Raw genomic sequence first — 22,722 nt, forward strand, 5'->3', positions numbered from 1 at the left:
AACAAAACTACAGGGGAGGAGGAAAAGAAGGTCAAACGCAACAACATTGTGATTCCATATGTGTCTGGAGTATCAGAGAAACTCAGGAGGATTTTTAACAAACACAACATCCCTGTGTTTTTTAAACCCAAGAACACACTAAGACATATACTGGTCCACCCCAAAGACCGCACACCCAAACACAAGAAAAGCAATCTAGTGTATGCGGTCCAATGCAGTGAGGAATGCACAGACCTGTATATTGGGGAGACTAAACAACCACTACACAAACGCATGGCTCAACACAGAAGGGCCGACTCCTCAGGTCAAGACTCTGCAGTCTACTTACATCTGAAGGACAGAGGACACTCGTTTGAGGACCACCAGGTGCACATTTTAGACAGAGAAGATGGATGGTTTGAAAGAGGTGTCAAGGAAGCGTCTACACCAGGGTCGAGAAGCCGTCATTGAACAGGGGAGGGGGTCTACGCCACCACTTATCCCCCACTTACAATGCTGTCCTTTCATCACTTCCCAGGAAACTCAACAAACGTAACCTCTTGGCCTCAGGTGAAGATACCAACGATGGTCGTTCAGACTTGGCCACAGGTAGTCTTAACGACTGTAACGACTGTCGTCACAGCAACCAGGAACACTAACGAACCAGCGGTATCGATGACCCGGGCCAACGACCCCACTGAGGTTAAATAGCTGAGTTTCCCTGCCAGTCAGTCAGAACTGAAGAAGTCCTTTGGATGAGGGACGAAACGTCTTCCAGTATCTTCAACCAAGTCCAGTTGCCCTTGATTTTTAATCTTCGTTGGGTACATTCGGTTAGTTTTGGTTTGGTTTCACACTGCAATTCTGCGACAGCACTAAAGGACTTTACATGACAGACGTGCGTCCTGTCGTCATCATCTATGTGGGCTGCGTCTCTCTCTATACTTGACATTGATTGGTTTATTAAACAGTTTAGCGGGTATCTTTGACAAGAATGAATGAATAAAAAACAAACCTATGCATATTTGCCACTTACTAACTTCACCCAGTATGTGAGCTGCCATACTAGAGAGGAGGGGACCCTGGACCTGCTGTATGCTAATGTTAAGGATGCATACAGCTCTTCCCCCCTCCCCTCCTGGGCAGGTCCGACCACAACCTGGTTCATATCAATCCCTGTTATGTGCCTCTGGTGAAAAGGCAGCCTGCGACCAAAAGGACAGTGAGGAGATGGTCAGAGGAGGCCTATGACACACTTCAGGGATGTTTTGAGGTGACAGACTGGGATGCACTCTGTGAGTCACATGAAGAGGACATAGATGGGCTTACTGAGTGCATCTCAGATTACATCAATTTCTGTGTGGACTGCACTGTCACAGCAAAGACTGTCCATTGTTACCCAAACAACAACCCATGGGTAATCAAGGACATCCTGAATGCAAAGAGGAGGGCTTTCAGAGATGGTAATAGGGAGGAGATGAGGGCCATTCAGGGGGACCTGAAGATAAAGTTCAGGGAGGCTAAGGAGAAGTACAGGAGGAAGCTGGAGCGTAAACTCCAGCAGAACAAGCGTCTGTGTGTGTAACGCCTGACGACGACTCCTCTCCCCCTCCTCCACCTGTGACCTCTGTGTGCGTCCCAGGGTGCTCAAAGCCTGTACCCCCCAGCTATGTGGAGTCCTTCACCTGTGTCTTCAACCTGAGCCTGAGTCTCCAAAGGGTCCCTGTGCTGTGGAAGACATCTTGCCTCGTTCATGTGCCAAAGTTCCTGTCCCAGTGACTCCAAGGACTACAGACCTGTGGTACTGACCTCCCACATCATGAAGACCATGGAGAAACTGGTTCTGGATCAGCTGCGGCCCATGGTCAGACCTTTTCTGGACCCACTACAGTTCGCCTACCAGCCCCGACTGGGAGTTGAGGACACCATCATCTTCCTGCTCAACCGCATCTATGCCCACCTGGACAAGCCGGCGTGCACTGTGAGGGTCTTGTTTTTTGACTTCTCCAGTGCTTTCAACACCATCCGGCCGGCCCTGCTGGGTGAGAAGCTGACAGCGATGCAGGTGGATTCCCCCTCGTGTCCTGGATTGTTGACTACCTGACTGGCAAACCTCAGTATGTGCACCTGCAACACTGTGTGTCAGACAGCGTGGTCAGCAATACCGGGGCCCCGCAGGGGACAGGACCCTCTCCCTTCCTCTTCACCATCTACACCACAGACTTCAACTACCACACAGAGTCCTGCCATCTTCAGAAGTTTTCTGATGACTCTGCTGTGGTTGGATGTATCAGCAAGGGGGATGAGACTACAGTACAGAGAGTGGTGGGGGACTTTGTCACATTGTGTGAGCAGAACCATCTACAGCTCAACGTGACAAAGACTAAGGAGCTGGTTGTGGATCTGAGGAGAGCCATAGCACCAGTGACCCCTGTTTCCATCCAGGGGGTCAGTGTGGACATTGTGGAGGACTACAAATACCTTGGAGTGCACATGGACAATAAACTGGACTGGGCCAAGAACACTCAACCCCTCTACAGGAAGCCGTCTCTATTTTTGGAGGAAGCTGAGGTCCTTCAACATCTGCAGGATGATGCTGAGGATGTTTTATGAGTCTGTGGTGGCCAGTGCTATCCTGTTTGCTGTTGCATGCTGGGGCAGCAGGCTGAGAGTAGCGGACGCTAACAGACTGAACAAACTGATCCGCAAGGCCAGTGACGTTGTGGGGGTGGAGCTGGACTCTCTGTTGGTGGTGTCAGAGAGGAGGATGCTGTCCAAGCTACATGTCATCTTGGACAATGTCTCCCACCCACTCAAATACAGGAGCACTTTTAGTGCAAGACTCATTCCCCCAAAATGCACAGGAAGTCATTCCTGCCTGTGGCCATCAAACTTTATAACTCCTCCCTTTAAGTGTCTGACACTTAGTCAGTTATTAAACTAGACCTCATTATCAATTTTCTGTCCAATATTACCTGTTTAATAATTAATGTGCAATATTCTCTGCTGCTATTTACTCACTTGTCCTTTTTGGTTCACCATAATAACTCTTAATAATGTAAATATTGTACATACCCACACACCTTTATATTTGTCTTTATTTTTTATTTTTATACTATTAAATTTATATACTCTTTATCTATCTACCTTTGACAAGTGCAACTGTGACAAAAGAATTTCCCCTCGGGGATCCATAAAGTATTTCTGATTCTGATTCTGATATTATTATGGCATTACTACCTGCAACACCAACGAAGGCTAGTTCAACGTCCTCGTTGTGCAAACATTAGAACGTCGCTGACAGGAAAGGAGGAGAAGACAGCAAACGATCTTTCTGCAGCTCCGTTTGAGGAGAAACCAAAGATGTTTGTGGCAGTGTGCTTCTAAAGCGGCAGTCTGTTTGAAAAGATTAGCTGTCACGGGAGATTTATAATTGTGTCCTTATTTCAATGCATTTCTCCGTGCATTTGTTTGTTTCCGGTTTACACCTCAACTGCCAAACTTCCTGTAAATAGTCCGAAACTCCAAACCATCCAAAAAATTCTTTCACACCAGAAACGAGCCGAACCATGGTTCAGTTTGATCCGGACCGAGACTACCTCTTTTCGTCGGACCAAATTTCGTCTGTTTGGTCCGGGGGAGGTTTCACACCTGTATTTTTGGTTTGGAGCAAACTGAAAAGTCCGAGAGTCCGGAACAAACGAGGTGTGAAAGCCCCCTAAGTTAAACCGGGACATAAGGCAACCATGTGGTGCCGTTAAGTTTATTATACTGTACATTCATGTTATTTTGTCCCTTGTTGTGTGTGGGGTTTTTTATGTTTTGACTGTGGGGAGTAATTTTGTGCCAAAACTGTAATCACCAATGGATCATACAATGGTTTGTGCCACAAATAGGTTGCTTTGGTGAAAGCGACTCCACCCCTAATCCATGAAAGTCTCCTAATTACTTTAAAGAAACTGTCTGAATTTCATGGCAACGAAACTATGAATAAAAACAGTGTTATTTATTTTCTAAAAAAGACACAAGAAAGAAAATCACATTCTTATTTTCATGTGTAACAGTTTTCTCTTTTACATTCACATATTTACAATCAACAGTGGGCAGAGTTGTTATTTCAGTTCTGCTTTGAAATTTAAAATGTATACACTTGATTCTTATGTACAATCTAATGTAGTAAAGTATAGTTTGTGTAAAAATGTAAACCTGTAAAATCCTAAAAAGATATCACTTTACATTAGATCAGTGTTGATCTACAGAAATTACAAAAAGAAAACCTCTTACTCTACATAGATCTTTGGAGTGTAGACACATCAGACTTCATATTGCAGCTGTCAATGTACAGAATACATTCAATTTGCCGACATTATAATCGAATGATGCATGAAGAAGTACCATATTAAAGTATGCAGCATCGAAACAGGGCTGAGTTTTCACGCAGTGAAAACAGAGAGGGCATAGAGTCTTTGATATACAGTGTTCGAAATCAAATGGCTAAAAATAAGTCATGTTTTTACTCACTCATTCTGAAATTTGTTTTTATAGTTATTACATTGATCCAGTATTTGGTTACTCTCCTCAACAAGAATTAAAATACTACAAAAGACTGCAGTGTCTGTTTCTGCAGTAGAAAGCTGTGAGGGCCACAGGAGAGCTGGTCATCTGATCACAGGATCTCCAAGGTCCACCTTTGGTCCAATTTTGTCTCTTCAAATGTGTTGAGGATCACCTGGTTCTTGTCATAATGATGACCACCTAGGTAGCAAAGACAATAAAATACAAGTCAGTGTTTTTACACTATAAAACAGTTTTGATAGTTGACAGAGTTTAACTTGTCATTGTCCCTGGGGAATGAAGACCCGCCTACTTCCTGGTTTCTGGGGTGCTGGCATCTGTACCGCCCATTGGTTCCTCTGTTTTCCACTCAACCAATGGCTCATCACCACGTTAATTACCTCCGGCTCATAAGGAGAGTCCAGCTGTTGCTCCAGGCAGCTTGTCACCGCCTGTTGACTTGTGTGCTGCTGGTATTGACTGCATAGCCTGTCTGTTGTACTTTGTGTGTAGTGGAACTATCCACCTTCAGTGCCTATTAGCGGTACATTGTGTTTAGGTAAACATTTGCATACCTTTGAATGTTAGCTCCACATTTGAGTGCAGTGGAGAAGTTCACTTATTGTTCTGTTTGCTATTTTGTTAGTTTCACCAGGTGGAGTGGGTGCTGTGCTCTTTGTGTTTTTTTTGTAGTAAGATTCAAACCTGTTTAAAACGGTAGATAGGTGTAGGCCTCCTTTTGAGGACCTTTTTATTTTAACTTGGTTTGTTATTTTCGCAGCACCCTCGTCCACCCTCCTTTTGTTCTTTTTGTTACCTGTCTACATCTCATGTTACCAATAAACGTTACCTTGTTTAAGATCTACCAGTTGTGCCTATATGTTTATGGCCCCCACACCCCTAGACCAACAGGGGGGTCGTAACAGTCATTAAGGAATCAAAATAATGAAACCCAATTTTTTAACATTCAGGACAACATGTGGTAAAAGGAGCAACTATTTAACTAAAGACAAAAGTGTGAGTGCAGTTGCGCAGTTTTCATCTCTGCAGGTTCTGAATCCACCAGGAGATGGAGCTGTTGGATTTCCACCTTATCTCAATCATAACAGTTAATCCTCAACAAAGATGTGTTTGAAGTTAAGACAAATATATCTGACCTTTGACCTCCAGAACCAGCTCAGGTTTGAGGTGAGAGTGCACCAGGCCATCCGGGGTGATATTCCACAGCTGGTTGTCTTTGCCTCTCTCCGAGGAAACACAAAGTCTGCTGCCCGCCATCACCACACTGCCTGAGGTCTCCAGGCAACTGTCCTCCACCAGCTGGAGACATGATGAAGACGCATTACTGAGTATTGGTTCATTTCAATCTTAAAGAGCAGTTTAACCAATCATTATATTGTGGCCAACTGGTAGCCATCATATTCTACAAAGACAACTACTGCACTTCTCCAAGCCATTCTTTCTTTTGTTATTTTATTATTTATTTAAAAAACAAACTCTAAACTACAAAGCTCTCACACGGTGCATGCCACTGATGCCTCCGCCTTAGCTGCAACATTCCCCTACATGTGTTACTTCATAATCGAAAATATTTATTAATGTATATGTGTCCCATTGCTTTATTTTCCAACAAACTAGCGGACATAATGGGAATGCATATTTTTTTTCCTCCATAGTGTCTTTATCACAACCTTTTTTAAATGTATGGTGTTAACTAAATTAACAGTGCCAGAGAGAGTACTTTCACTACAGCTTCTGCAGAAACTTAACAGGTAAATCATAGACTTTTAAGGCCATCCTACAATAGATGAAACACTTTTGATTATACTGTATGTTTTATGGCTATTGTTTGCATTTTAGAGCCATAATATCATAATATCACTGAATAATTTTGAAGCAAATCAGTAAAGTTGTCTGTTGTCCCTGTGAGCTTCAGTAGAGTCTGCACAGAGAGGATGATTTGCTGTAACCCCTGACCAGTGTTTAAGCAGTTTTGTTTGGTGTTGGTATAGTGCTGTACCTTGCAGGTAAGCAGCCCATCCCGATAGAGCCAGACCTGCTCTAACCCTCCTGTCTCCTCCACAGCCTGAACCCTCATCAGCTTGATGTCGTCCAAAGTTCCTGTCAGGGACATCACACATCCCGTCTTCCTGTTCCGCAGACGGAAGTACAGCGGCTTCTGTTGGAGGGAAACGTGGAAAAGGTTTGATTTGATCCAGGAATAAATGTCATAGTAATTTACAGAGAGATGTGTTACTTTTTTTTTTATATAAATCTAACAGTGTTTTATTTGGTATTTCATTTATCATACATTCCTCCTTTTTATTTTCTCCATTAAGCCATCGACCTGTCTCTTGGATCCCATCCTCACCTCAAATAGGCTGCTCAAAGAAGTTTAACCCTTAGCACTCCCTTTTTATTAACAGGATATGAACCAAAGTCCTTTCAAAGTAGCTGTAATTAAGCCTCTTCTTAAAAAGCCCACTCGCAATTTATATATATAATTAATAGTGTATTTGAGGATTTTTTTGCTATAGTACATCACAGCCTAGAGACTGAAAACTACAAATGACCTTCTAATTGCATCAGATAAAGGACTTGTCTCTGTGCTTTTCTTGTTAGATCTTAATGCTGCATTCAATACCATTGACCATCACATCCTATTACAGAGACCTGAACGTTTAATTGGCATTAAAGGAACTGAAAGACCTTCTCTATATGAAAAGTGCTGTGAGATAATGTCTGCTGTGAACTGGTGCTGTATAAAAAAAATGTAATTGAATGTAAGAACCGAAATTAACTTATGGAATGAGACTACGTCCTACAACAATTTTTGACGGGCCCATATCCCTTCTTCCATACCTGGAGTAATGGACGTAGGGATCCTATTCGCTGCCAGCCACTGAACTCGCACAAATCGCCCACTTCACCTGGCTGGAGAAGCAGCTGTCGACCACAGTAGTTACTGCCTTCATACAACACCCACCTGGGGAGAAGACAGGCAGCCATGTGTGTTAGTTCAGCTTCACAAATTTGCAATGAACAGTCTGAGGTTATGAGTTCCCATCATTTAAGAAACCTCTTCTGGAATATGATATTTAAAATTTTGGTTAAGTTGATTTTTGAAGTTTGGCTAAAGGGTAAAGTGCTGGTTTAAATATGTTGAAGTTAAAGAAAATCAACATTTTGTGTGTTACTCAGACATTCAAAATGCTACAATGTATCCAGACTAGTATAAAACATTAATACCTTTAATTTTGTTGTTGTTTGTGTATTTTATCACCTTTCAGTCAAGTTAGGATTAATTTGCAGGTTTTGACTGCTAGTGATGTCTCTACTAATTAGTTTGAATTTAGATTACGGGCCGTGCCTTTAAATATACCAAAAACATAAGGTAATGGACATTTTAAAGTAGTGACATACATTCCTCCCTCCACCACCAGGGAGCGTATGTGTGCATCCAGGCCTGCCTGCTGAAGGTTCACGTCTCCATTTGTCAACACCACTCTGCGACCTCTACAGCCCACCTTACTGAACAAGATGATGGAGGGCAGAGAAAGCTCCTGAACAAGAAAACCAGAGGGTTTAATTCATCATTAGCCTCATCCACAGAGTCTTACAATGATTCCTTTATCACCAACAAGGCAGAGTGAGCACCACAAATGACCCAAATGTAGCCTTACATAGACACACATAGACAGAACTCACATGTGCAGCGGTCTGGATGGAGCGGATGGTAGAGTCTGATGACAGGAAGCCCATAGCCTCTGTGTTGGGGTATTCTCCCTCCTCCAACACATACATGTTCTCTGTGAACTGGGCTCCCTCATACGCCACCCACCTGACACAGAAAGACACACATACACACATTATTGTTGTGATATTGTTCTTCAATTTTCCTGATAACTCTCATTAACTCATCTTTAAAATCCCTTTTTATCACACTACTTTATACACTCAACTCCCTGGCACTTACTTTACCTGGCGCTTTGTTAAGGTAGGTTGTTTGTTATTGTCACTGAAAGGTAAAACATGGCTCCCCCATGTGTTGCTGAGTTTATTCAGTGTTTCTAAATGGGTGTATTAGCACCAAGGGCTGTCACATTCCTCCCTCTCATGTGAAATCAAAAAATGTAAATGAACTTAAAAAAGAGATTTTAATTTGGCACAGGCACCTTTTTTTGTTAGCTTGGTGCCAAATAAATACAGTATTAGTTTTTCAGCCAGTCAAGCCTTATCTCTTATATCCACAATGTCACTGACAGTTCCAGGCAGTGTTTAGTGCCAGTTCATCTGTGCCTACCTGCCAGCCAGCACCTTACAGGACCTGGGTATGAAATCCTCATCTAGAGCTGCTGCGCTGTCCTCCAGAGCCACCAGCCTTCCCTGGAAGTCTGGCTCAGAATACAGCTGCACCTATAACACACATCCAAACAGAACTTAGTGACCCAGCAGGAACAGACAACCAAGATGGTTGAAGAAGATTGAAGAAATATGGGTTAATTCATTTTATATAAAACCTTGAATGGAGGGATGATACCTTAAATTTTGTTGTTCCCATCAGTGTGTCCTATAGAACAAACAGGAGGGAGGTATTAACATTAGCTTTGTCATTCATATAAAAAATGGTCATGTAGCTGTAGCTGTATTTATTTTAAAAGCTTAAATGATCCTAGGATTCATTTCTTACATGGAAAACAGGCTGTATGGATGACATCTTGAAGTCCTGGGCTCCCCAGTCCTCTGGGCTTGCATACAGGCCTGTCTCCAAGACATAGAGCTCTCCGCTGAATCCAGGCTTCTCAAATGCCACCCACCTGCCAGGGACACAAAAACATCATGCAAAGCACCACAGCGACTGAGTAACTCATCACAACTGATTCATTAAAGACAGACGCAAGTAAGGCTCTGATTAAATCACTGTACTGAACTACTACCATTATAAAAAGATAAGCCCATGCCTCTAAGAGGTTGTAAAATGATTCAGCAGACGAAGCAGATGTAAAGCAAACAGAGGAATGTTACATGAGGGTGGTGATAAAGGTTCAACAAATCAACTCATTCACCAAATGGTGAGTTGGTTGATTGACAAAAATATGTTAACTAAAAAATGTGTGCCATGCTTTAAAGGTATTATTTAAGATTCAGCTCAGACTTAAAAATGTATTTCAGTATGTAGCGTACTTGGATCATTTTCTTTGCTGAAGCTTCTAAAAGAAGCTTGTTCTCTGTTGTTGATCTCTAATAGTAACTAACCATTCTTCTTATTCACAACCTCAGTGTAAATCCTTGTCCTCAAGTGATGGAAAAAGTCTTTTTTCCTTTGTCAAACCTGATCTAATAATTACCCAAATGGATCAGTCACACTAGATTATTCACACTGTAATTGTAACCTCTAGGGCTGTTTGTGTGCACGTGTGCATTTTTGTGTGTACGGTAACAGAACGCTTAGTCACGTCTGGAAGGTGAGAAGCACACGTCCAAACACCATAAGGGTGTGGACATCGCAGAGTCAAACTGTTTCCCTCCCTCCTTATGAATTTTAACTTTGTGAGTTTTCTATTTGACTTACACTCCACCCATGACTTTGGCAGACTGAGTTTTGACACCGTAGCCGACATCCTCCATGTTGAAGACAGGAACCATCAAGTCCACGTTGAGCCCCAGCTCATCACAGTGCCGCTCAGTGAACAGTTTAATATGGGGGGACAGGAAATCCTTGGGAAGAAAAAAACACATTAAGAAAATCAGAAAGTGAAAAGCCAGTTCTCGGGCCGACTGGGAACTGTTTAAATGAACAGTGAACTCACACAGAGCAATCAGTGCTTAGTGCCACAGATGGAAACAAGAAATCTTGCAGATTATCATTTCAATATGTCAATAATGTTGCTGGTGATACTTACTGTGCGTACAGGCCGGAGTGACAGGAGCCCGTCCTCAGATCCTCCCCAGTCACTGCAGTGAGGATACTCCCCCTCCTCCAGGATGTACTGCTGGCCTTCGAAGTCTGCCTCTTGATAGCCCACCCAGCTACAAGGACAAAAGAGAGAAATACTACTAACTAACTATCATAAACACATTTTTTTTGCACACATAATGGTAGATTTCTTTTGTACTTTTATTTGAGTCTTATTTTATTTGAAGAAAAAAAAAAACCCTAATGGTTGGCTGCCTGCCAAACAAAAGCGTTGGCCGATGATGATGATCACACCCCTGCATCTACTAACTCAAACACATACTTACAGACCACCTAGTATCTTTATAGACCCCACTGCAGACAATGTCTTCTTGTTGTCGTCCGGTTTGCCTGTTTTTTCCTCTCCCGGTTCTTCTTGCAAGTTGTACACATCACTGTCGACCTCTATGCACTCTCCGTCAAAGTTGGGCTTCTCAAACACCAAGGCCTGGGTGAGAGAAGGACAGGAAGGAGTTATAGCTGAGCCTTAGTTGTAAACGCAGGCCTTAAATGTGTGTGTGTGTGTGTGTGTGTGTGCCCGTATATGTGTTTATGACTCATTTCTGTCCTAAGGTACAATAGAATGCTATTCATTCCACAATGAAGGATGACAAATGGCAGTGTACCATATACTCTTGACATACAGTATCTCATATCTGTCAGTCAGGTGATAAGAGACACAGGGCAGAGTATAGTCTGTGGGCCAAGACCTGTTAGCATACACACACAAGAAGTGATTGGATATACTCTTCATTTAAACACTGTTGCAGCTTTAGTTCTGCCTGCTTGAACAAAAATCTGACCATTATCTTTTATCCCTGTAGGGAATCAGGAAAAGAAGAAGTTTCTTTAAAACAGCAGATATTGACAGATGCAACAAATGTGATATGCAAAACACACCTTTAATTCATTAGGATGATCCACCCTAATTAGTCCCTGCAATGAAGAGACACATATTTGTCAGACAAAGACAACTGACAAAATGACAGTACAGTGAAAGCAAATATCCATATTTTATGTGCTATACCATTCGGAGGGGTCTGAGAGACCCGATGAAGGGCTCAGGGAAACCCCAGGCCTCTGGGCAGGGATACTCCCCCACCTCCAGCACTCCTAAAAAGCCTTCAAACCCTGGATCAGTGTACACCAGCCAGCTAAAGACCAAACCGACACACATAAAAGACACCGATTAAAAAATTGTGAATCACCGCAAACATGAGAAGTCCTTGAGCATACAGTCATAAATATGCACAAAAAATAATAGGCTGATGGGTCTGGTCTTATATGGAGATTAGCTGAGGACAAATACACACACACACACACAACCAAACACATGACCCCCTTCAGGCTTACACCTGGTGGAGATAATGAAGGGACTAAATACTGTACTTTCACTCTCTATGACAACCACAAGCTGTAGCCTGCAACACGCATTCCTTCACAGACAGAAAACAGACGGTGCACACAGACTTGTGAGCTTTAAACTAGTGGTTAGTAGCATAGTTCTAAAAATGTAACTGAAATGTAACTGATGTTTCTATAATGCAACATTTACATATAGTCCATGTTACTTTAAATGACACAAAATAACTTTTGAGGTCAACAAGTGTGAGGTGAACTTACACTCCAGAATGGACCTTAATGGAGCCAGTGGTCTGTGGAATCCCATAGGAGCCAATCTCTACAGTGTCGTCACAGTAAGACGACATCCTCCCCAACCCATTCACCTCTGCAAACAGGTCAATTCGGGGTATGCTGTAATCCTATAGAACGCAAAATAAAAATAAAATTGCATGAGGGGTGTGTGTTTTTGACACATTGTACATAATTGTTTATGACACATTACTTTGAGTATTATAAACTTTTGATTAAAATCAGAAATTGACTCAAAATAATAACTAAAGTATAAAACTAAGTAAGCAAGGAGAAGGGTAGATAACCAAAGCTATTTGGAACCCCACAGGAACTATATGAACCCCAGGATAAATAAAACAAAATTACAGGACATATAACAATGACATAATAACAATAACATAGGACTAGGCAACGTACCCTAACTGCCAATCGGAGAGAACCTATGACCACAGGTGCTGTAGGTACAGGCTGACCCTTCTGATCTAGTGTCGTTGGAGTTTCCTCCTCTGCCCACATATTCACTATGTGCTCTGTGGGACCTTCCTCGAGGGCAATGACACGACCCTGGAAGCCAGGTTTTTCATAGAGGAGCCAGCTAAAGACAAAGAAAATGATATCATAAAAAAATCTTAACTTTTTCTTTATGGTTAGCTAAAGGGGGGTAGTTAGTAAATGGCTTTTATGATCATCATCATTCATATTAAACCTGCAGGGACTTAGACTAGCACAAAGACCCTTACCATCCTCTGATGACTCTGACTGAGATAACAGGGGACAGCTTCATTGTGGTGGCATCCTCTACATCACTGTAGAGTTCAAACGTTTCCCCTTCAAACTGAGCTTGTTCATGGATGACAATCTGGATGGAAAAAAATAATTTCATTAAAATATGTTGCAACAAAAAAATTTATTATTAACATAGTCTAAAATGCAAGTAAATAACATTTAATCATACCTTTCCAGGCCTTTTGTGGAACCCTCTAACTGCAGGTATCTAAAAGAAAATGTAATATTGTTATTCTTAGCTTGAACCAGTTCTTTAAAAAAGATGTCAGCCCTCCAAACAGTAGAGCTAACTCGTTAGCCTCTTCAGAGTCAAAATTATTTCTAGAAATAAGAACCTTTTCAAATCACTACCAAATGTGTTGATATTCATTTGTTTTAAACTAAACATTATTTAACACTATTAATTATATAAAAGTGGATAACATTACAATAATGTTTACATACAACCTTAACTAGGTTGGTTTGGTCAAGTTTTGTACCCATCTACTATCTATTTACATCTACTATATATTCAAAGTATTTATTCATTACTTTTAGATTATTCAACTGTGTGTAGTCATTACATTAATCCTTTACTTCACCGATCTAACAATGTATCTATTACATACATTACATTATCCAACTCAAGAAGTACTCCCTGGGGTAAAATCACTGAGGCAGAATATACATTTTGATTAAAAGGAACCAAAATAATGGTCTTGTAATGCCAATGGTCTTAAAGGAAGAGAAAAGAACACATGCTGTGCAGCAAGTATTAAATGTGTCTGTGTTCATCTCAACACAAACGTGTGTTTTTTGCATTTTTCTGCTTTATTTGCATAGTGATGCAAATATCTTATTGTGATGTGAAAGTGGAGCATTAGCTGAAAACTCCAGACTGAGGACATGCTCCTTTTTCCTGCCCTCACCTGCTAATGATTCATGACTTGTTGCAACAGCACCACAAAACACAAGAACAGGATATTTAACTGAGACACATTACCATGGAAATAAACTAGGAAATATCAATGCTTTGTGCAACAGCCCAGCAGGTCATAACCCATTCCTGCCTTGGGCTGTTCATTATCTAGATTGCTAGTAATAACCAGTGAAAGAATTATTACACAATTAGTGAAGCTCTTCCTTAAATTTAGGAATGAAATTCCTACCTTAGTCTTAGAAGTAGAAAGTCCATTTTGAGAAGTATGCTGGCTGGAGTTGCTGGTTGGACGCACACCTGCAGGGTCTTTCAGGCCCACATCCACATTAGGTACTCCTGCTACTGAGGCCTTGTCCATCACAGTACTCCTCTCGGGATTTAGTTTAGTTTCAGACGTCTGTGTAGAGCCCTGGGAGGCCTCAGACCCTCTTTTGTTCTTCTTGAGATATTTCTCTAAATGATCGGGCAGCTTTATCTCAGTGAACAAGGGCAAAGGAGGAGGAGAGAAGGGACTGAGTGCTGACTCACCCACAAGCGGGCCTTGGTCTGTACCTTTCACTCCCTCCTTATCTGCTTCAGCGCCAGGCAGAGGTGAATCAACAACTCCCTGCTTTTCAAGCGAGGGCAAGTCCTGTTGTTGATTAGATGAACGTGTGCTATTTGAGGCGGAGATAGCTTCCTCTTTGGTCTTCCTGGAGGATCGAGGGGAGTTCAGTAAGCTGGAGAGGATGGACATCCTTTCAAGTCGTGATGTCAGCTTTCCAGGCTCTTCTCCATTGTTTTGTCCCTGTTCTTTTTCTGCTTCAATATGTGTCCCCTCTTTGACTCCATCTTTTCCTTCCATCTCATCAAGGGATTTCATTTGGTCTCTAGTTGTGTGCATGGCATTATCGTGTGTATGTTTTCCCAGGGTCCGTCCTACCCTAGTCTCTGCTTTTTGTTTAATTAACATAGCTGGGGAAGGATCCCTTAAACCTTTGCCGTTTTTTCTTAATCCGAACTGGAATTCCTCCGGATCAAACGTTCTCTCAAAATGGTCCTCCTTTATGGCCGGCATGGCAAAAGGTGGGGATGAGGGCTTTTTACAAATATGCCTCTTTGGAGGTAGTGAGAAAGAAATGCTGCAATCCTTAACGCTCTTGATAAAATCATCAAAGTCATCAGGCTCAAGAGATTCATCCTCACTGGCTGAGGCATCTAGTCTTCTCTTATGCTCCTTCTTCTGTTTTTGATGATGTTCAACATCTAACCAGCTAGATGGAGATTCCTTCTTTGTCTCAGGACTTTGAGATGGAGAGGATGGTTTCGCTGTAGCAGCGAGAGACATGCTACCATTGGTTGTTGGCTTTGCGGGCTTTTGTGGATCACTGACGTTTCTGGTTTTCTCTTCTCCTAAAGTCTGCAGTTCCTGTTTTAACACACTATCTGTTTTAGTTTTTTCTTTGGTGTCTTCATCATTCTTTGGAGCATTACAACTTTTAAGTACTTTATATGGAACAACAGTTGGTGTGTCTTTCTGTTGTCCAACACCTTTTTTGCTAGATGTGTCTTTTACAAAAATGGGTTCCAACTCCTGCTTAGCACCTATTTTTGATGACTTCATCAGCTGATCATCATGCTTTGTCACTTCACTACCCTCTTTAATGAGGTTTTTCTGTTCCTTTTTCTTAGCAGTCTCATTGCATGCTTTTTCAGTTATGAAAACAACAGAATTAGCATTTGGGGCATTGAAATCTGTGGATTGATCAATGTTTTCCTCTGGTTTTGAAATCTCCACATATTCGTCTTTGACAATTGAAGGCTTCTGGTCCTTTTGGGTGCTTATTTCAGACTTTGCATTCTCAATTACAATCTCATTCAACAAACTCTTCATTGATGAATCCTTTGTTTCCATCTTCTCATGACCTCCCTCAGCACTCTGAGTTTTGGTGCTTACCACCTTTAGTTTTTGAATTTGGCTTTCTGATTCCTTCTCTGGAACGTCTGTTCTTACTGTTTCTGGTTCCTGTTTGAGGTCAGTATTTAGAGGTTTTGATTCTGTTGACTTAGGTTTGTCTGGTTTTGTTACGTCCTCATGTTGAATAACAGTTGTGGACTTCTGGTCCGGTTGGTTGCTAACTTCAGAGTTAGCCGTCGCAACTCCAGTCTCATTTGGTAAAGTCTTGCTGGATGGATCCTTTGTTTCCCTCTCTACTTTAGTCCCTTCAGCACTCTGAGTTTTGGTGCTTTTGGATTTTAGACTCTTCTTTACAACATCACTGTGTTTGCCCTCCTGATTTTCTTCGTTGTCCCTAACTTCCTCATCTTTGGTTAGAAATACTTTTTTCACAGTTGACGCCTTCATCTGCTGATCTGTTTCCTTATCGCCACCCTCTGCAGTTTCTTTTAAAAGGAACTCACATTCCTGCTTTGTATCGACAACACTGGCTATATTTTCCCGGACTGCACTTCTTGCTTCCTCTGCCTCTGTCTTCTTCTCTTTCAGGGCATCTGTAACCACCGTCTGTGGTTCCTCCTTTGAGTCAGTCTGTACATGTTTTTCATGTGATGATGAATGTGTTGGTTTCTCTGGTTTTGTAATGTCTTTGTCGGCTTTGTCCATAATTGTTATGCCCTTGAGCTCCTCTTTGCAACTGTTCTGTGAGTCAGTGCTTTCCACTGCTGCGTCATTCCGCTTTTCATTTGGTTTGGACTCTTTCTTCTGACTTTCAAATTCTCCTGCCAGAAAAAGAGGCTCTTTGTCCAGCTGATTTTCAACATTCTTGGGCGGTTCACAAACACTTACAGTCACTGTGTGAATGTCCAAAGCCTCTGCTGGTTTCCTGCCAACCTCCTCTTTACTTTTCTCTTCTACCTCAAAATCTTTTATGAAATCTCTGCTTAATGGGGGCACTCTATCATTTTCATGAATGATATTTGTGGTTGGATCCTTCAATGACTCCCTTTGTTGCTCTGTTTTGGCCAGGTTAGCATTAACTGAAACAGCAATAGAAGTGGCTGAAAGTACATCTTTTAGCTCTGCATCTTGGTCTTTTGAGGCCAAGTTGGCAGATAGACAATGTCTGGCATTATATTCGTTAGAAATGACCGTATTTGTTTTAAGTGAACCACTATGGGGCATAACACCTTCCTGATCAGAGTGGGTAATTATGTCACAGTGAATGCTTTCAACAGCAACAGGTTTGGCTGACATATCAGTTACATCCTCATGAGCTGGTTTTATTTCCTGAGCAGAATTTGTCTCTGGAAGGCTTTTCTCTTGGATTAAATGTGGTTTTATGTTATTTATTAGCTGGGCTGTCTCTAAAACGTCTGTCTCTTTTACTTCTTCTGGACAAATCTTTGGTGAGAACAGTGTTTCCTGTCCCTGTGTGGTGTTGTCACTTTGAATGGGAGATACATTATCAGATGGAGACTCAGCTCTTGTTTGTTGTTTGGTCTCACACCGTCCACCCTGGCTATCAGCATTATTTACATCAGCAACTGGAGACTGAGATGGACTTGCACTGACAACCACACTGCTAGGCGATACCTCAGGTCCTGGGCCTGTAAGTGAGCTATGGATTTTTGAAATCTCTTTAGTTGTAGGACTGGTTAAGCGCTCCGCTAATTCCTTTGTCTCTTCTTCTTTCACATTGATTTCACTGGTACTGGACTGATTGTTTGTGAGTTTTATTATGTCTTTCCCTGCAAACGGAGACTTGAAATTAAATCTGTCGCCACTGGGATTATCAGTCCCTTGTTCTGCTCGGACACTCTCTGATGCTTTGACAGCTGTCTCTGTGTGAGTGTTCTGATATGAGTCCTCCTGTTCAGGTGTACATGTGCTTGCAGAATTCTGAGTCGGTGAATGTTTTCTGGATTTTACTTTGTTGGAGCCTCTCTCACCTCGAGGAAGCTTGCTTACAGATGACGAGGGATCCGCTGAATCCTTTACCGGATCTTTGTGGTGTTTGATGTTGTCACTCTGTTTGGAGAGCCTCGAAGAGACAGTTTTCTCTTGCTTGGTGGGAGGTGGAGAGACACACAGGGTGGGTGTGTCACTGTCTTCAAGGCTAGTGCTTCTTTTAGAGAGGCGTTTGAATGGCCTTGTTGACAGCATGCTTCCTGTTGGAAACACACGCGCACACACACACACACACACAGTTTTAATACAACAACAACAAAAAATCTCACATGACAATAAATGTCCATACCTAAAAGGAATCGTAAAACGTTTTGAAAATGACCCTTATTTGCTTTCTTGCTAAGATGTAGATAAGAAGCTAAATACCACTTCCATATGTGTACTGTTAATAGAAAGCTGGAGCCAAAACCTAGTGTTTGTGCTAAGCTAAGCTAAACAGCTGCTGACAGTAGCTACATATTTACTGCACAGATATAAGAGCGATATCAATCAGCTCATCTAACTCTCAGCAAGAAAAGCAAATGAGCGAATTCCCGAAATGTCAAACTATGCCATTAACACACAAACCCTTTTTAAACCTCAAATCAACTTTCACTCAATGAGTTTGTTAAAATGAGTTTGTTAAAATGTAAACAGTCCTGGAGCTGCCGGATTTACTCTCTAGCATACAACGTGTTGTTGTGATCGGTGTCCTACCTTTCTTGGGACTTTCAGAGAGCGGGGGTGGTGACTCACTACCAGGTCTCTCACCAGAAGTTACTTCTATCTGCTCTGGGCTCTGCTTCTGCACTGTATTGGGTCTGATGGAGTCTGTCTGACCAGATGTAATTTTTTTATAGTTTAATCCACTTTGAGTTATCTCATCCTTCCCCTTTCTTGTCGGAGATGAAATGGGCAACCGACTCTTCGATGCCAGGGAGGTATTACTCTCCAGGTGACTTTGCCCTTGTTTTTTGACATCCGGGCTCTCCCTGTCAGTTGGGTGTTCTGTTTTAATACTATGCTCCTTGTGGTCTTTCTCCATGCCATTTACCAGGCTTATAGAGTCACTGGGCGCATCTGATGTTTCTTTAATAGCCTTAGTTCCTGTCTTGTGTGTTGTTTTTGTGGGAGAAATTTCTCCTGATAGGGCTCTTCTTCCCTTGGCTTCTTCAAAACTTGGTTTCCTGCCAGCTTTGGTTATAGTTACTGGAGATTTCAAAGATTCTTTGGTTTTGGGTTGTTTCTGCAGTTTGGAGGTGGCAACTAACCCAGACGCATCAGTCACTGATGTTTTATCTGGTGTCACTGGTGATTTCACTTCAGCATCTGATGTTGACTTTTTGGGGATTTTAGACTTTGAACCTGTTGCACTTGAGGGGCCACTGGTGTTTTTGTCTTTTAATGTTGGTAACACAGAAGCAGTTTTATCATTGCTATGTTCCCTCTGTAGCGGCAAATCACTGGAAGTTCCCACTTTTGTGCTCTCTGGAGAGGCCTTAGCCTTTGTTGTCACAGTTTTGGCCTTGATGCCAGCTGCTGAGGATGGGCTCCTTGCTCCACTTGCTGTGGTATGCCAACTTTCTGCTGCAGCTTTAACATCTCGTTTAGAGGGTGTAGCCTGGTTAGTCCTTTGGCCTTTTAACCCAGATTCCACCGCTTGTGGCTTTGCTCTGTTCATGTCTGTGGTTGCAGAGATATCACCTAAGTCAGAGGCCTCTGAGTCTGGTTTTTCTACTAAGGGTTCAGGAGTGTTTGTGTCAGAGTGTGCTGCTGGAAGTGGCTCAAGCTCAGCCACTTTAAATTCCACATTGTTGTTGTTTTGATGGATTAGAAGTCTGAAAGGAGAAGAGACATAAATAGTTTACTTTAATAACAACATACTGTATGGGTCTATAAATAAGGAACAATGAAATGCATCATTTTATTCTCCTGACAGAATGATAAAGTCTCTACATGTGATTTAATATTTGATATTTTTTAATATTTTGGGAAATACCCTTACTTTCTTGCCCCAAGTAAGATGAAAACACGGATGCTGCTCTCACATCTGTGTGCTAAATATGTAGCTGGAGCCAGCAGCTGGTTAGCTTAGCTTAGCAAAAAGACCGGAAACAGGGGGAAACAGCTAGCATTGCACATGTGACAAGTGTGAGCACGGTGTCAATTTTCTCATCTTACTCGTAGGAAGAAAGCAAATAAACATTATTTCATTTTTATATTGTGAAGGTTTTGGTGTCTTAAAGTAGTTTAACCTTGAGATGTAGCATTCCATTTCAAGTTCAAAGGCAACAGAGAAACTACTGTTAAAACCATAGACTGTATATAAAACCCAGAGCTATATAAAAGAATGCCCCTGCAGCAGTTAGGGTTAGGGTCAAACTATAATTCAGGTGTTTTTCAGGCCATCACCAGCCTGGAGTGTACAGTAACTAAATAAATCATAACATATTACAGAAGTCATTCTTTTGAGAGCAGTCTCTATATGAATGAGGTAAGACATTTTTTCTACAGGCATGTGTCTAAATATAACCATGTCACACTAATATCAAACGGAAGCGTGCAGGCAGTAGTCGCCAGTTGTCAAGTTTTGTAATGGCTAACTTATACAGGTAGTGAATATACACAGCAAAGTAACACAGCAAGTTGACCTTCATTTCAATTGAAACTAAAAAAAGAAAAATACTCCTGGAGTAATTACTACTACATTTATTGTTTAGTAAGTAACAATGTCTTTCTAGGAATTTTGAGCATAATCTACACAGTACTAGTACGTGTCACTGTTTTTGTATGATTAGATGTTCTGTATATGAATATTTCAGTGCCTCAGTGCATTAGCCTGTATTGTTGTCCTCTGGTACAATGGAGCATGGGAACTCAGAGCTCAGGTTGCATGCAAGCTTAGCTCTCTTTAGCTCCCCTGCATTCCGTTTCTCCCCAGATCAAAGGGACTGTTAAACACTAACCACAGAAAATTAAAATAGAGAGGTACTCACGGTTTCACTTCAGTTGTTTCTGAAGTCTTTGAAACTGAATCTCTGCTGTACTCCTCTACCGTCGGCTCATTCCCATCCAAACTTGGCTCTGGGCTAACGTACACTTTCTGGGCAAAAACCTTGTGTTTTGAAGGCAGATTCACGGTCTTGCGCGTAACACGGATTTCTCTCGATCTGCGTTTCTCCTGAAGTGAACTTTGCTTTGAGTGTGTGCCAGTGTCAGCCTCCTCTGGCTTCGGAAAGGTTGTCTGGAACGCCCCTGTAGTCGGTGCCAAGGAGATGGCAGGTTCTGGAAAGCTGCCACTGGACAGCAAAGTCTCTGAGGGGGTAGAAGGGCTGTCTGCAGTGCCCTGAGCAACTGACTCGTCCTCAGGAATTACTGTGACAGGTATAGCCAGCACGGGAGGCGAGTCTGCTCTGAAGCCCTCCTCCTCTTCTTTCATTATATCCTTCTCCCCCTCCCCCTCCCTCTCCCATTCCTCTTCCTCTCCCAGGTGTGTTTCCACCCATATGGCTTTGTGGAGCTGGACAGGAGAATCACCCCTGGGTACTTGCTCTTTCTCAGCTGCAGGGCTACACGGCGGGGCTACAGTTTCACAAGAGAATATCTGAGCCCTCCTCCTGGCTCCTGAGTTTTCCCTTGCTATATCTGGAGAGTCTCCATCTTCCCGTTGAGTCGTGATGAGGTGTGAGGTGGACGACTGAGAGCCTAAATTTATTCCTCTTATGGCAGTGCTGTGCCCTTTCTCTCCAACTTTCACTGACATGTTCTTTGATCCTATGCTTATAGAGGTTAAGTTAGGTGACTTTGGGCTCTCAGCTGCCTTGGACAGGGGGGTTTCAATTGTGGACAGTGTGGTTTGGTTAACTGCATTATCCTCACTGGAACCCTCTGTAGTCTTCAGGGTACTTTCTTCCAAACTGACCTGCAGCCTCTTGCTTACCTCCTCCACCACTGACTCTGCAAAGCTTAGTTCTGAGCTCAAATCAGCACTTGGATGAGTGGCAGTAGTAGCAAGGTCCAGAGCGGTGGGAGTCACATTCCCAGAATTCATTTCACCGCACACACGCACCTCCCTCACACTGCTTCGGCCACTGCTGTTACTATCTGCGAATGGGAACTCTGCTCCCTCCGTCAGCAGAGAAGCAATGCTTGAGGCGCTGGGACTGGAGCTGTGGCTGAGGGTGTCACCGCACCCTGCTCCCCTTTCAGACTCTGCATTACGAGGCCCTGTTAGTTCACTGTCTTTTCGAGAGGGAGTTGGAGTCTTTAGCCCATCATCCTTTTGAGACTGGGGTGAACATGGAGACAAGGGGGACGACGGGGACGTTGCATCAGCTAATGTGTCTGTATGCTTCCTACTACTACTGCTCTTCTTTCTCTTTGAGTTGAAGAAATTGCTGAGGCGATCAAACATTCCCCTCTTCTCCTCCGAATTCTGAAAGTGGACAGACAAGAAGCAGACAGAAAGATAAATATTGAAGCGAGAGAGCAGCTGCCACATCCTTCTCTCTCTGGCTTTGCTAAAAAAACTGAAGAAAACTAAAATGAAAACTAAAAGCCATGCTACAGATACATGGTCAAAAGCTAACTGAGAAAAACTGACATAATTTACCATACATTTCCCTTGAGCAACTGCAGTTACAAATACCACACTCACAACAAATGACCTGCAAATTAAAAGCATTTATAACAATTCAGAGCAGGGAAAAAACAACGATGAAGTTAAGAAAAGACTGAATGAAGATCTAGGAATACAATTAAGTAATACATGTAGAACAATACAACTACTCCATCTCGTTTCTGGAGAATATGCATGTAGTTTATTAGTTTGAAGTGTGAGACTACGAGGCAAAAAACGTGCCTTGTTTAGTCATATATTTTAGTTTGGAGCAATGTCAAAGACATTCAGGGACAAAATAATTACAATAATTAAGCCTCTTATAATGGGTGTAGAACTTGCATTACTGTGGTTACAGAAATCACGTCCATGCATCGATGACTGCAGAG

At 42.3% G+C, this 22,722-nt stretch overlaps 1 protein-coding gene across 1 annotated transcript in view; it reads right to left on the reverse strand.

Annotated features, from left to right (window-relative positions):
- Positions 1-3,970: 3,970 nt before the first annotated feature.
- crybg1a (crystallin beta-gamma domain containing 1a) overlaps positions 3,971-22,722 on the reverse strand; it is a 45,497-nt gene continuing 26,745 nt past the window's right edge. Inside the window, exons 3-23 of the mRNA XM_046063373.1 lie at positions 20,712-22,150; positions 18,433-19,553; positions 14,059-17,936; positions 13,080-13,118; positions 12,865-12,983; positions 12,542-12,719; positions 12,113-12,252; positions 11,517-11,643; positions 11,390-11,425; positions 10,777-10,937; positions 10,437-10,563; positions 10,106-10,251; positions 9,224-9,350; positions 9,074-9,103; positions 8,837-8,949; positions 8,242-8,374; positions 7,957-8,096; positions 7,396-7,519; positions 6,554-6,712; positions 5,691-5,853; positions 3,971-4,734 (exon numbers count right to left, since the gene is read on the reverse strand). Of these exons, the coding sequence (XP_045919329.1) occupies positions 4,646-4,734; positions 5,691-5,853; positions 6,554-6,712; positions 7,396-7,519; positions 7,957-8,096; positions 8,242-8,374; positions 8,837-8,949; positions 9,074-9,103; positions 9,224-9,350; positions 10,106-10,251; positions 10,437-10,563; positions 10,777-10,937; positions 11,390-11,425; positions 11,517-11,643; positions 12,113-12,252; positions 12,542-12,719; positions 12,865-12,983; positions 13,080-13,118; positions 14,059-17,936; positions 18,433-19,553; positions 20,712-22,150 (8,589 nt within the window). The 3' untranslated portion in view covers positions 3,971-4,645. The remainder of the gene's footprint in view (positions 4,735-5,690; positions 5,854-6,553; positions 6,713-7,395; positions 7,520-7,956; positions 8,097-8,241; positions 8,375-8,836; positions 8,950-9,073; positions 9,104-9,223; positions 9,351-10,105; positions 10,252-10,436; positions 10,564-10,776; positions 10,938-11,389; positions 11,426-11,516; positions 11,644-12,112; positions 12,253-12,541; positions 12,720-12,864; positions 12,984-13,079; positions 13,119-14,058; positions 17,937-18,432; positions 19,554-20,711; positions 22,151-22,722) is intronic.

The sequence above is a fragment of the Micropterus dolomieu genome, linkage group LG11 (genome assembly GCF_021292245.1).
Source record: "Micropterus dolomieu isolate WLL.071019.BEF.003 ecotype Adirondacks linkage group LG11, ASM2129224v1, whole genome shotgun sequence".
Classification (NCBI taxonomy): Eukaryota; Metazoa; Chordata; class Actinopteri; order Centrarchiformes; family Centrarchidae; genus Micropterus; species Micropterus dolomieu.